Source organism: Eriocheir sinensis, chromosome 27 (genome assembly GCF_024679095.1).
Source record: "Eriocheir sinensis breed Jianghai 21 chromosome 27, ASM2467909v1, whole genome shotgun sequence".
Lineage (NCBI taxonomy): Eukaryota > Metazoa > Arthropoda > Malacostraca > Decapoda > Varunidae > Eriocheir > Eriocheir sinensis.
In genome coordinates, this window is record NC_066535.1 from 13,039,983 (window position 1) to 13,055,352 (window position 15,370).

Sequence of the window (15,370 nt, forward strand, 5' to 3'; positions counted from 1 at the left end):
TCTATCTATCTATCTATCTATCTATCTATCTTTCCCTTCTTTTTTCCCCTCTTCTTCTTTGCATGTGTCTCCTTCATTTTCATACTGACTAAACCTCTTCCCCCAAGCCACTCCCTTCTTTATGTTCATGCTTGTCCATATTTTTCTCAACCACACTTTCTTACTCTCCCCTCCTTCCTATTCTTCGTTCCCTCCCTTCCTGCTCCCTTTTCCTACGACCTCCTTCCCTTGTCACTTCTACGCCCCAATCTCATTTCTTTTTCCTCTCTTTTACTTTTTTTTTTTGTCTCTTTTTAGTATTCCGGTTTTCATCCTTTTCTTTATATTTAAAGTTTTTTTTATTTTTATTGGCTACATTTTTCTCCTACATCTTTCTCATCATCATCATCATCATCATCATCATCATCATTACTTTTATAATTATCTTTTTCGTCTTCTTTTTCTTCTTTTTCTTATTATGATTTTTTCTTTTTCATCTACTTTTCTTCTTCATCTTCGTATTCCTCGTCTTCTTCCTCGCCTTCGTCATCTTCCTAGACTTCTTCCTCTCCTTCTTCGCCTGCTTCGTCATCTTCCTCGTCTTCTTCCGCGTCTTTCTCCTCGTCCTCTTCCTCGTGTTCCTCCTCCTCCTCCTCCTCCTCATCCTCCTCCTCCTCCCACCTTCATTACCGCCGTGCATTCACCCCTCTTTCCGTATTCTTTGTTGCCGTATTTTTGTCCCTCGCCTCATTTCGTCTTCCTCTTGTCTTCCTGTCTCCCCTTCCTTCATTCTTTTATTTTCCTTATTTTTCGTATGATGATGAGGTCACTTCGTATGTCAATTAAGTTCTATTTAGTCTGATTTTTGAGAGAGAGAGAGAGAGAGTGTGTCGTGTATATGTTGAGGTTTCGTTTCTTCTATATTATTTTTAAGGAAAGTTCAGCTAAATTAAATTACTCTGCCCAGGTAAAATAAAAAATAAAAACAGGTGAGCTTGGTTTACTTGTTGCTGCTGACCCAAACACCTGCCGGTCTCCCTCCTCGCCTTCCTTCCTCGAGGCATAAATTAATAATGTAACTGAGTTTTGAATCCATTAGTTCCTCGGACGGAGATCAGAGCGCACTAATGGACAAGCGAAGAGGTTGGAAGGAAACGGGGAAAGGAGAGAAGATATTAGAGATAGCAAAAACAGGTGTGTAATGGTGGGGAATATGCTGATCGGAGTGAACGAAGAGAGATGCGAGGGGGAGTGCAAACAAGGAGAAAACAAACATGAGAAAGGTTGAGAATATGAAGGAAGGGGTTGACATGGAAGGGAGGAAAGAGGCATATAGGTCGATATTATAAGACATTTCCGCTTCTCACATCCCCTATTTCTAAAGGTCAAAGAGAGGGTCAATCGGGTTGTAATGAGTGTTTCTTTAGGTTCATGGTACAGAGGAACGGTCAAACTACCACCAGGATCATAAAACTACTCTTGGAAATGCCCATGACTCCTACGAAAGCCTTGGCAAATATGTAAACTTGGGCGACGATTTTTTTTATAATACGACCCACAGAGATACAGACAAGCGTGTAGTCAGTAGGCAACAAGTCAAGGCTCCCTACATTCTTACTCTTCTCCTCCTCCTCCTCCTCCTCCTCCTCCTCCTCCATTAGGTGATCAGCGTCTTACCTCACTGTTCAATTCTACGAGTATTCTGAAGGATTCTAAAACTTCTCATTATTAAAACATTTTCTCCGATTAGAACCTTCGCTTCATTTTGTTTTTTTGTTTTTTTTCGTGTTGTAGATATTCTTATTTTTCTTGGTTTTTTTTTTATTCTTATTCAAATCATCATCATTCTTACTCTTCTGCTTCTTTTTCTTTTACTTCTCCATCTTTTCTTCTTCCTTCTTCTCCTCCTCCCCTTCACTATTGTTTTTTCGCTCCTTTTTCTTCTTTTTTTTACCATCCTCACTTCTTGCTTCACATGATTTTTTTCCCTTTCCTTCTTTTTCGACGCTCTTCCTGCTGCACATAATTTTATCCTCCTCCTCCTCCTTCTCTTCCTTATCTTCCTCCTCCTCGAAAAAGCGGCCGTTCCTGTTTTTCTCGTATTATTTTTCGTTTCCTGCCTTCGTTAGTTCTCCCTTCCTCCTCTGTTTCCCTTCTCACCTCCTCCCGATTGCTTCCTTCTGTTTACTTCCTTCCCTCCATGGCTTCATTACTTCCTCCTCCTCTCCTTCCTCCTCCTCCTCGTCATCTTCTCCTCCCTTTCCTCATTTTCTTGTTTGCTTTAGTCTTTCATTGCTCTCATTAAAGATACTGATGGTTTTTTTTCTTTTTTTCATTTTCTTACTTATTTATTTTTTCTTCATTAAGTATTAGGAATTATTTTATGCGACGGAGTTTTTTTCGTTTCTGATATTTTGCGTTTTTTTTATGATTTTCGAGGTTTTCTTTTTCATTTCTTTTCATGTTGATTCCCGTTTATTTTTCTTCAATGTGTTTCGTATTTTCCTTTCTTCTCTCTGGTAACCTTTTTCGTTAGTTTTTTTCTTTTTTTATTATTTATAGTTTTTTTTATGTTATTTTACAGACACACACACTCTCTCTCTCTCTCTCTCTCTCTCTCTCTCTCTCTCTCTCTCTCTCTCTCTCTCTCTCTCTCTCTCTCTCTCTCTCTCTCTCTCTCTCTCTCTCTCTCTCTCTCTCTCTCTCTCTCTCTCTCTCTCTCTCTCTCTCTCATTACTCCTTTTAATGCTAATTTATTCTAGATTGCTCATTACGCAGTGATTTATCTTCTCTGCATCTAATTTTCCTCTGTTTCCTCATTTTCCTCCTTCCTTTTCCCTATTTTTTTCCTTCTCTCCACTCCTCTTGTTTATTTTATTTTTCATACCTTTTTTTCTAAACATTTTTTCCACCGTTTTATGAGCCGGGTTTTTTTTCTTATTATTATTTTGCATCTTTCTCTTTTCATTTCCATAACCTCCATCGATTCTTTGCATTCCAGTCTCATTTTGCTTTCTTTTGCTCTCTTTTTCAACCATTTCTCCTTCTTCCCTCCATTCCTTTCACATCCCACACCTCCTCATCCTCCTTCCTCTCCTTTCTTACTCATCTCATTCCCCTCCTGCATACCTTCCTTTTATATTCTCAACCATAACTTCCATCGATTATTTGCATTCCAGTCTCTCGTTTTAGCTTTCTTTTTCTCTCTTTTTCAACCATTCGACCTTCTTTCCCCCATTCCTTTCACATTCCACACCTTCTCATTCTCCTTCCTTTACTTTCTTCCTTACTCATCTCTTTCCCCTCCTGCATACCTTCCTTTTCTATCCTCAACGTGTCTCAGCATCCCAGCCTCTGCTCCTTCTCACACACTCACACTTGCGCACCTCCTCATCCTCCTTGCCTCTCTCCCTTCTGCAAACCTTCCTTTTACCCTCAGCTTGTCTCTTAATCCCAACCTCTTCTCTCTCAAACACACACACATACACACATCCCTCATCCTCCTTGCCTCTCTCCCTCACTCACCTCATTTCCCTTCTGCAAACCTTCCTTTTACCCTCAGCTTGTCTCCTCATCCCAACCTCTTCTCTCTCAAACACACACACATACACACATCCCTCATCCTCCTTGCCTCTCTCCCTCACTCACCTCATATCCCTTCTGCACACCTTCCTTTTACCCTCAGCTTGTCTCTTAATCCCAACCTCAGCTCCTCTCACACACACACACACACACACACACACATCCACACATCCTCCTTTCCCTCCACCGTCCTCCGTCACATTCTCACGTACCCACTTGAGACGCACATCGACCTCGTCCTTGCCTTCACAAATCCGCAGGTCCCGTGTTTGGCGTGACAGCTGCAGCACTCACGGAGATAAACATAATTCATGCGCCCCCAGTCGATAAAGGGAACCGAAGTCACAGCTCACAAGGTTTCAGGAAGGACGCGGAGGAGGGGAACATGGTGGAGGAGAGGAGAAAAGAAGAGAAGAGAAGAGAGGAGAAAAGAAAAGATTAGACTGTAAATGAGAAGAGAAGGGAAAAGACGAGAGGAATTGGAGGAGGAGAAGGAAGAGGAGTTGAAGACGACGACGACGAGGAGAACTACGAAATAAAAGTGGAGGAAAAGTAGTAAGAAATAGGTGATGAAGAAAAAGAAGAAGAAGAAACGAAAGGAAGAGAGGACAACGATGACGAGGAGAAAGATTAAGAGGTAGAAGAGGAGAAAAAGGAAAAAGAAGAAGAAAGAAACTGAATGAAAGGAAAATCGAACAAAATCCAATCAATAAAAACCAAATCATTATCTTATGGGAACATCACTTCATTTCCCGAGTCGTTCCCTCAAAAGTAGATGATCGTGTATAAGTTTTCAAAAGGAGGAATTCAATAATACTTCCCATTATCTTTTCTATTACTACTTTTTGCCTCGAAGAACACCATCATCTTGCTTTATTTAATTTCGTTTGTTTCTTTTGTATTTTAAGACATTTATTACACTTCGTCTCTGTCCCTCCGTTTCTGTAAGCATCTATATACTCTCTCGCCCTCTTTTCCCCTTCTCTCTCATTGCTTCTACGTTTATTTTCTCTTTCTTGGCGTCTCAGGTGTTTGTTTCGTCTCGTATACTAACAATAAGAAGGAGAACCGTTAAAACTTCCTCCGTGTTTCTTCGTTCTAAGGCTGAGCGGCATTTCACCGGAGTCGAAGTCGCATTTTCGCCGCGTTATCTTGCGGAAGCCTCAGGAGCGCCATCGAGTTCTCGGAAAGGGAGCCACGGCCGACCTTGTTATTGTGTGTGTGTGCTAGGCGTACCGCGCAAACAGGGACGGGTGTTGATGCTCGTGTGAGAAGTGACGGATGGGGCTTTTGAGAGAGAGAGAGAGAGAGAGAGAGAGAGAGAGAGAGAGAGGAATACTTGAGACTCACTGCATAACACTATTTATATTTATTAATGCAATATGGCTGGCGTGGCCTTGTTTCTCTCTCTCTCTCTCTCTCTCTCTCTCTCTCTCTCTTTCCTTCCTCCCTTTGTCCCTTCTCCCCCATCGTTCTCGTTTTCAAGAAGCTTTCCACGCCTTTATTCAGGGTTAAGTACGCTCCATACACTCTATACAGCATCTCCATCCCTTACGTTTAGCCTCTCGCCCTGCTCCTCCCCCTCCTTCCCCCTCACACACCAGCATCTTTCTTTAAAATTCCTCTCGCCTCCCTCTTCCCTTTCTCACTCACTTCCCAGACATCTTTCTTTACTTGTACATTCCTTCCTTCCGTTTTTCTCCTCTTCTTTTCCTCGCACTTCCCTTCTCCTCTCCCCTTTTCTCCCTCTCACGCATCTCCTTTCTTCAGTATTCCTCCCACGTCCCTCTTTTCTCTGTTTCTCACTTTCCCCCTCCCTTCTTCTATTCCTTGCACTCCTTCCTCCTGTATCTCCCATCCTCTATTCTCCTTCTTCAGTATTCCTCCCTCCTCTCTCCTCTTGTCTTCCCCACTCTTCTTCACTTCTTTGCACATCTCCCTTTCGTCTTTTTCGTCTCCCTTTTCCCTCCCTCTTCTCTTTACTGTGACTTCTTTCTCCCTCTCCTTTTCCTCCTACTCTTTCTCCTTACTCCTCTTGCTTCTCTTTACTCTCCCTCCCTTATCCTCTCTCTCTCCCTCTCCCTCTCCTCTTCTTCCTCTCTTCCCCTCCCTTCCTCTTCCTTTCCCACCCCCTTCCCCTCACTTCCCTCGCCTCCTTTCCCCCATCAAGGCTACAGGGCGTGTAATAAATCTCGTGAAAATAATAAAAATAACACTACGAGTCGCCCATAAACAGGCCAGCAGATTTATTACCGCGTTTGTATATGGCGGGAAAAAAAATAAAGTATATGAAGAGATGGATCCCGTTCGTGCGCGGAGCCATAGGGTCTTTTACAAGGTAGTCGATCCCTTAGGCGGCGTTGCAGTAATGAGGGTGAGAGTCTATTGAGCATTAATTTACGGCGGAGTGAATGGATTTAATTAGGTCCCGTGAATGGTGTAGGAGTTGACGTCGAGGGCTGGTGATGGCGTGAAATGGGAGAGGTACAGTAGTAGATGTGATAAAGAAGAAATGGAGAAGTAGATATGATAAAGGAGTGAATAGGGAAGAGGTGAAGAATTAGAAGAGAAGAAGGAAGTATGAAAAAAAGGTAAAATAAAGAAATCCATAGAGAAATAAAGAAAATAGTTAGTGATGTGAAATGGAGAAGTAGTAGAGATGATAAAGAAGAAATGGAAAAGATATGATCAGGGAGTGAATAGGGAAGAGATGGAGAATCAGAAGAGAAGAAGGAAATATGAAAAAGGGTAAAAGAAAGAAATCCATAGAGAAATATAGAGAATGGTTGGTGGTCGTGTGAAATGGAGAGGCAGTAGATATTATAAAGGAGAAATAGATATCATAAAGTAGGGAATAGGGAAAGAATGAAGAATGAAATATGAAGAAGGAAATATAAAGAATAGTAAAAATAACGTAATATTAAAGGAGAAATAAAACAAGTGCAATAGAAACGTAGATAAGATTAAAAAAAAAGTGAATAAGGAGAGATTAAAAATGGGAAAAAAGGAGAAATAAAAATAATTAAATAAAATAATCAAAAGAGAAATAGATAATTGTTGGTGATCATGTGAGTAGGAGAGATAAATATGATAAGAAATGAAAAGGTAGATATGAGAAAGGGAGGAATGATTGGCGGATAGGAAAGGAAGAATGGAGTACAAAGAAAAGTGAGTATAAAGTATTAATCCAAAAATGAAATAAAGAGTTTAACCGTGCAAAAGAAAGTTACATACGATAAAGCAGGGAATAGGGAGATATGGAGAATGGGAAAGAAATATGAAAATAGAAAAAATACTTAAATAAAATGATCCATAGAAAAATAAAGAAAATGAACTGGATAGGTAGAAATGTTAAAGCAGTGAATAAGGAAATGATGGAGAATGGGATAAGAAAGAAGAATAAAAAAAATAGTAAAATAAGATAATCGAAAGAGAAGTAAAGTATTTTGTGATTATGTAGAACTGTAAAATTGGAAGATAGATGAGATAAAGCAGCGAATAGTTAAAGATTGGAGGATGGGAAATAAAGAAGGAAGTATTCAAAAAAGTTAAATGAGGTGTTCCAAAGAGTTTAAAAAATGATAGACAAACAGATGAAGAGAAGAAGCTAAAATTATTGAAAGATAGGATAAAGGACTGTAGAGTAGAATAGAAGAAATTAATATGTGTGGGGGTGGGTGAGTTGCGTGAGACAGACAGAGACAGACAGACAGACGGACAGAGATAGACTAACAGATAAATAGACAGACGGACAGACAACAAGGCATACATAAATATTCCAGCGTCGCTTCGTTTACGCGTCCCAAACGTCTTATATTTTTTTCTTCAAGGAGGAGTAGGAAGAGGAAGAGGAGGAAGGAGGAAGAGGAAGGAGGAGAGTGGGAAATAGAAACGGAGATGGAAGTGAGAGAAACGTCTTCGCGAGCACCAGACATCTTCCTCCTCCTCTTCTCTTCCTCCTCCTCCTCCTTGTCATGTTCACTCTTCTATTGACCACGAGGGAAGGGGAAAAAGAGGAGGTGGAAGAGGAGGATAATGTGGCGATCCATTTCGATTCTAAGTGTAGGGAAGGGAACTTTTTTCACCCTTGAGAGAGAGAGAGAGAGAGACGAATGCAGAGGAAACAAAGGAAAATGGAAAAATAAAGTTAGCATATAGAGAGAAAACGATGGAAGTGAGATAGTGTGAGATATAAGACGATAGAAAAGAGAGAGACGGTCTTAGTATATCCACTATTAACGAAGTAATTGAGAGACAGACAGAGACACGGGCCCGGAGAGGGTCATATAAATTGCAGGGGTAATAGACACGTTAATAGGGTGACAGGTGAACTAACAGGCTGGGAGAGAGGTAGAGGCAGGTAGGAGTAGACGTGGGGATGTATTTTACGAGAACAGAACACAAGAAGTTGATAGGGAGCCATGTTGATGTTTTTAGGATTAAGTTAAAAGGCAGGTAGATAAACATTTGTCAGTTAAGAAACGTATCATATGAAAATTTTAATACAGGTTTACATGCTTAGTCTTGAATCAATAGCCTTAAACCCAGGTAAATATGTAGGTGTTTTCTTTCCTCTATTTTTTTTTTTTTTATCTGCGTACATACCTGATTTTCACTACCCACTTTTATTTACTTTTCTTTATATAAACTTACCAGTGTCTTCATTCACCCCATTAAAAATTCAGTTGTAATACGTTTTCCTTCTATATATTCTTGTCCTATTTTGTCCCATTCTAGAGTGCAATTTGGGCTATCCTATGAACCACTGTTTGTTTTGTCATCGTGTCCGTTAACATATACATTTTTTTTTTTTTTATCGTAGGGAGCAATTTGTTTTTCATTCTCTTTAGCCAATACTTAATCTTCCACTCTGTATACCAGTTGTTGTTTTGCAGTCTGTGATCCAGTGTGTTCTTTTCCTCACTATTGTTGTACGTCTCTTCTCTCAATGCATCGCGACCTAGTTTTGAAGAAGACTGAGCCGTGACTAGATTTTTTTTTTTTTTTCCAGGCAGTCAGCTAGTCAGATAATTATTGGTCTCGCATCTAATCAGTAAGTTGTTGTTTTTTTCAGTAGAGGAAACAGCTCAAAGGCAAAAAAAAATCCGATAAGCACTACTCCCCTAAAAGCAAATTTACCCCATCAATCACTCAAACATTTCATTATTCAGTCAAAACCAGTCACTGAGTCAATTAGTCATGCACTTAGTCAACAAATCAGTCACTGCGTCACTGTATTAGTCTTTCAGTTTCGGCCAGTCATCCAGTCAGTCAGGAGTACCCAGGTCGTCAGGTACTAAGTTTTGTTGGGCGCGATGACTCTTGTTGACTTGAAAATAGACGCGAAAAGAATACCAAATAGAGAAGACGTATTTTGCAAGCTCCTCGGTATTGGTAAACAGTTCGCATGCACAAACACTTGATTCCCTTGCTATAACGTAAACACTTGACTCCCTCTTCCCCCTCACTCTTCACCCCTCACCCTTCACCCCTCACCTCTCCCTTCGACCCACACCCCACTCCACCCTTCAGCTCTCCCTTCACACATACCCTCCCCCGCCTGGCCGCCTGACCGTACTAAGTAAACAAGTATGAATTAAACCTTTTTCTTTTTCATTTTTCTTATCTCATTTGTTTCTGTTTGCTTATTATTTTTATATCTAATCAATATAACGTGTTCCTGTTTCTAGTGACGTAATGATATAGTAGAAAACACGTGATTATTGCTGCTATTGTATTTGCTAGTTCGTGTGTGTGTGTGTGTGTGTGTGTGTGTGTGTGTGTGTGTGTGAAGTAAGATAAGGCGTGAGCTGGTTCATGCATGGTCTCTCTCTCTCTCTCTCTCTCTCTCTCTCTCTCTCTCTCTCTCTCTCTCTCTCTCTCTCTCTCTCTCTCTCTCTCTCTCTCTCTCTCTCTCTCTCTCTCTTCCTTCATTTTCCTTCTCATTACCACCTTTCTTTCCTTTATTGTTATTCCTTCCTGTTTTTGACCTACATCGGAATCAGGTCTCTCCTCCTCCTCCTCCTCCTCCTCTTCCTTTTCCTCTTCCTCCTCTTTCTTCTCAACCATCACCACAAATTTTCCGTCTCAACAAAGCGTTCATCTTCAGCAACCTGTTTCCTGCAATAAGATTTTCTCGACTCCAAAGGGAAGATTTTTTTATTATATTTTTAATAAAGAGAAATTTTTCGTACCCGGAGAGAGATTCATATGTTTTTTTTCTTCGTCCATCCTTTTTTTTTTGTCATGTGTGTGTGTCTCAGTGGAATGGAAGAGAGAGAGAGAGAGAGAGAGATGCAACACTATTTTAAGAAACGAAGCGCAAAATTCAAGCGTCGTGCATTTTTCCATTTCTCCGACGGGCCATGAATCCTGATCCATTTAAAGCGATTTCTCCTGATTACGAAAAGAAAAAAAAGAAGAAAAAAAACAATCGTTCTTTTCAATACGTGGAGGGGACCGATGAAAAAAAATGCGAAGGAAAGAAAAAAAGTAAATGTTAGATAGATATACGTTTGCAAGTGTTATTGAGAGAGAGAGAGAGAGAGAGAGAGAGAGAGACCTTTCTTCTTTCTCACTTTTTTCTTTCATTCTTTTTTTTTCTCCTCTTGTACTTTCCTCCTCCTCCTCCTCCTCCTCCTCCTCCTCTATTCCCTCCTTTCCTGACCTCATCTTCTCATAAGTTCGTAAAGTTCGCCAAGTATTAATAAAGGTTTCTATAATTAAGGAGTTTCGAGAGGATTGGCTGAGCTTTTATTTTTAAGAGTAGAAGTTGATCGAAGGAAAGTTTCGTTCATGAGTTTGGCCTCGAAAAGTGTACAAGAAGAAAATGATTATGAAGGTTCCTGCTTCTTTTATTTTGTTTTTCTGTATCTGTCTGTCTGTTTATATCTCTCGGTCTGGTTATCTGTCTGTTTGCTTGTCTGTCTGTCTGTCTGCTTGTCTTTTTTTCTGTATTTGCTCTTGTTTTTTTTGTTTATGAGTGTGTGTCTGCTTATGGTTTTGTCTGTGTTTGTTTATTTGTTTGTCTCTCTCTCTCTCTCTCTCTCTCTCTCTCTCTCTCTCTCTCTCTCTCTCTCTCTCTCTCTCTCTCTCTCTCTCTCTCTCTCTCTCTCTGTTTGTTAATGTCTGACTGTGTATCTATGGGTTTGTTTGCGTCTCTCTCTCTCTCTCTCTCTCTCTCTCTCTCTCTCTCTCTCTCTCTCTCTCTCTCTCTCTCTCTCTCTCTCTCTCTCTCTCTCTCTCTCTCTCTCTCTCTCTCTCTCTCTCTCTCTCTCTCCTCCTCCTTCTCCTCCTCCTACTCCGTCTCCTCCTTCTTCTCCTCTTTCTTTTCCTCCTTTTTTTTTAGCTCCAGCTCCTCCGTTCCGTTGTTTTGCCCTTTTTTTTTTGTTATGTGATTTTTTTATAGTTTTGCTGCTGTTATCGTTTTTGTTTTTCTCCCTTTAGTCTTGCAGTGCTTGATAATTATTTCTTGTCGGATCCTATTTTTCTTTTTTTCTTATTTTTTTCCTTGGGCTAGACAACCTCCACGTCTTCTTTGTTTTTTGTTTGTGTACGTTCTCCCTCTTTCTCTTCCTCTCCTTCTTCCTTCTCGTTCTCGACCTTCTCTAATTTTTCCTCTGTCATTTTCTGCTTTTTTTATCGCCTGCCTCTGAGGAAAACGATGTCGTATGTTTGTCTTTCTGTCTGTGCGCGCGCGCGTGTGTGTGTGTGTGTGTGTGTGTGTGTGTGTGTGTGTGTGTGTGTGTGTGTGTGTGTGTGTGTGTCCGGTACTTAGATATAAAAACAGATTAACATTTAGTCATCAATACAGAAAACAACAGTTATAGGTAAATAAATATCTTAAGCTTGTCAACTCAAGGAAAAACTCGTAAAAGTCTGCGCACTCTCCCCGATAATTTTCACAACTTCTCCAACTCCCTTCTCTTCGTTTCAGATACATATAAAACATATATAGTCACCAAATACACACGATAAAATCTTTTGTGAATATCTCAAACCGATCAACTATGGGGGAAAATTCTTATAAGTCCTCGCATTCTTCCCGATAGTCTTCATTACCTCTACATCTCCCTTCTCTTGTTAAACATATATAAAAAATTCACATATAGTCCCCAAATACCCACAATAACATCATGAGGCTAATATCTGAAGATCATTAGGCGAGTATCTGAGACTTGTTAACTCTCCAGGAAAACTCGTAAAAGTCTTCGCACTCTCCCCGATACTTTTCATAACCTATCCATCTCCCTTCTCTGAGTTTCTAATATATGCAGCAAAAACAAATTCTTATCTTATCACCAAATACACACGATAACATCCTTAGGTGAGTATTTCAAACTGATCATCCATGGGGAAAATTCGTAAAAGTCTTAGTATTCTTCCCGAAACTTTTCATATCCTCTACATGCCCCTTCTCTTCGTTTCAGATATGTAATAACAAATTTTTACATCGTCACCAAATACATACGATAACATCATTAGGTGGATATCTCTAACTGATCAACTTTTGGTGAAACTCGTAAAAGTCTTCGCACTCCTCCCGTCACTTTTCATAACTTCTCGATCTCCCTTTGTTTCCAGGGTGTATCTCGCAGGTGCTGGAGGCTCAAGACCTGGAGGCGGGGGAGCAGGGGGAGAACATGGTGTGGTACCTTCTCTTCATCGTGTTCGTCACCTACTCCATGCTGCCGCTGCCACTGCGCTGGGGCATCCTCGCGGGCTCCCTCACGGCCCTCTGCCACCTCGTCCTCACCTTCGTCTGCTACTACGTGAGTGTGTGAGGGGGGGGTGGGGTTGGGGATGAATAGATAAAGGCCTTTTGTTCTGTGTGTTTGTGTGTGTTTGTGTGTGTGTGTGTGTGTGTGTGTGTGTGGATTGTAAGATGAGTTTGCTGTGATTACGAGTTCCTGTCGTCTTAGTAAGTTATGGTCTCCGTCCATGGAATCAATGGATTATTCAGGCCTAATCTTGAGTTCGCCGTGCAGTTTTGGTCCTTTTATTAAAGAATGAATATTAACATTTTAGAATCTGTATATAGAAGAATGACAAAAATATATGAACTGAATGTAAACTTGCCCATCATGCATAGGCTTAAACGACTGATTTATCCTAAATGGCGGAGCATGTCTGGAGACGATTGAAGTTTATAAGTGTATGAAGGATTTTAAGGATGATTTAATTATGGTTCTTGATGAAAAATGTAGGGTAGGCTGGTTAACAATGAGTGGATTTAAGTTAGATTAAATAAGTTAATAAAACATTGTTCATTTTATATTGGTGTATGAATGAAGCATACCAGGCCGGCATATGATAAATCCCAATATGATAAGTCAGTAGAGAAACTGCAATAACGCAGTGACCTACTTAGAACTAGCTAAATATATTAATGGCCACGCTGTTAGGTTTACAAGAGCGGCAGTGTACAAGCCGACTGACCAATTGCAAACGTCTAATGCTCTCTCTCTCTCTCTCTCTCTCTCTCTCTCTCTCTCTCTCTCTCTCTCTCTCTCTCTCTCTCTCTCTCTCTCTCTCTCTCTCTCTCTCTCTCTCTCTCTCTCTCTCTCTCTCTCTCTCTCTCTCTCGCTTTCCTTCACCCTCCATCCTTCCCCCTCCCTTTCCCTCCCTCTCCCTCACTAATAACCTGACGCGCTGGCTTATTACCTATCAGCCGGACGGACGATAAGCGGCTTTACGGAGGTTTCAGTGGAAGGCGACTCGAGTGACTTAGTCTGTAAATGGAGGGGCGGAGCGGAGTCTCAACTGGTAATGCCGTCCGTGGCCTGTGCAGGAAGGGGGAGAAGGGGAGTGTTGGAAGAGTGAAAGGGGGGAAGGGAATGGTTGGGAGTAGAGAGGAAGAGGGGATAGTAATGGTCAATGAGGAGGGAGAAGGGAGTTAAGGGTGAGCAAGGAAGATTTAAAGACGTAGTGGGGAGTAGAAAGGAGAGTGAAGGGAGTGGAAGGGATTGGTTAGGAGCAAGAGGGGAGAGAGGGGATTTATGTGGAGCAAAGAGAGGAGAGAGGAGAGAGTTTAGGGGGTCAAAGAAAAGAAAGAAGGAAGGGGTAAGGAGTAGAGGAGAGAAAAGAGAGCGCTGGGGATTAGAGAAGGGATAGAAGAGAGTGGAAGGGACCAAGAGAAGAGAGAGAAAAGGAAATGGTGGGAGTAGAGAAGAGAGAGAAAGGCGTAGTGGGGAGTGCAGGGAGGGGAAAAACGGAGATTGGTGTGAAGGGAAGAGGGAGAATCGACGTGCAGGAGACACCATGTGAGAAGTAAATCGTGGAAATGTAGATATATTATTTAATGGAGACGGAGGGAGATGTGCTACTGGAAGGGAGGGGTGAAGAGAGGTCATAGGAAGGGGATTGGAGTGGAGTGTCATATTTGGAAAGAGATGGGAAAGGACTGTCAGAATGTGGCGGGAGGGGAGAGGGAAGGAGAGAAGAAAATAATGTATCAGATGAGGGTGGAATGAAATTATGACAGGCAAGAAAAGAGTGAATTGGGGTGCCGTGATTAAAGGAAAAGGGAGATTGAAAGGCGGTATGAAAATAATAAAAGGGGAAGAGGTGAAGTTGAGGAGAGGAAAGGAAACAAGAAAATAAAATAACAGATGAAGGTAGAATGAAATTTATTATCTACAAAAATAACATAAAAAACAGCTAATTTGAATCCGGTATTGAAGTGAAAAAAGAGATTGAACGGCGGTATACAAATAATAAAAAAAAGAGGAAGAAAGTGAAGTCTCAGAGGAAGGGAATGAGAGGAGTGTCAAGTTGAGGTTGGACGGAAGAGACGGAAAAGAAAATATACTAAGAGATCAGGCTGCACGGAAATTATGGCATGTTAGGAAAAAGTGAAACCAAGTGCCGTGGAAGAATGAAAGACGTTATGGAAATAGAAAAATAAAAGAGAAGAAAAAAGGTACGAGATGGATGGTACGGAGTGAGACGGTAAAGCGAAATTGAGGGTCATTCGAACTTTACAACTTTCAGAGATCGAACAAACATCTACTTCAAATAGCAGGAGTCTAAATTGTGTTCGCTGTAAAATAGAATCACCGTGACTTACTTTGGTGTAGAGGAGAGTAAAAAGCGCTGCTGTAGAAGGGACGCATTGGGGGAAACTGCGTGAGAATGATGATAGAGAAGGTTTTAGGAGCGGGGAACGATTGTAGTAGTGTTGAATAAATGATGGGAAGTAAACAAATAAATTGGGATATCAGCACAAGGGGAAACAGTAAAATAGGAAAACAGGAAAGTGAAATACAATAAAAAGGAAAAACAGTAACATGGGATGACAGCAAAAAAAAACTAAAAAACAGGAAAAAGAGTAACAGTAAAGGTAAAAACAGTAAAAATGGGAATAGATGGAAAGGGGAAAGCAGTAAAACGACATAACAGCGAAGGAAAAAGAGGAAAAATGGGAATAAAATAGACAAGGAAAAACAATAAAGGGGGATAAAAGCAAAAGGAAAAACAGTTAAAATGGAATAAATGGAAATTGATAAACAGTAAAAAGGGAAAAACAGTAAAGGGTATTAAATGGAAAGGGGAAAAAACTGTAAAAGGGGATAAAAGGAAAAGGAAAAACAGGAAAAGGAGTAATAGCAAATTGAAAAACAGTGAAGTGTAATAAAAGGAAAGGATAAAACAGAAAAATGAGATAATAGCGAAGGGAAAAAGAGAAAAAATGTGAATAATTAAACAAGGAAAAACCGGTAAACGGGGATAATTGCATAGGGAAAAACAGTGAAAATGGAATAAGAGGAAATTGAAAAACAGTGAAGTGTAATAAAAGGAAAGGATAAAA

At 40.6% G+C, this 15,370-nt stretch overlaps 1 protein-coding gene across 4 annotated transcripts in view; it reads left to right on the forward strand.

Moving 5' to 3' along the window:
* LOC127004147 (adenylyl cyclase 78C-like) overlaps nucleotides 1-15,370 on the forward strand; it is a 211,890-nt gene that overhangs the window by 124,154 nt on the left and 72,366 nt on the right. For all 4 annotated transcript variants that reach the window (XM_050871580.1, XM_050871581.1, XM_050871582.1 and 1 more), the window contains exon 7: nucleotides 12,145-12,332. In XM_050871580.1, coding sequence (XP_050727537.1) covers nucleotides 12,145-12,332 — 188 coding nt within the window. The remainder of the gene's footprint in view (nucleotides 1-12,144; nucleotides 12,333-15,370) is intronic.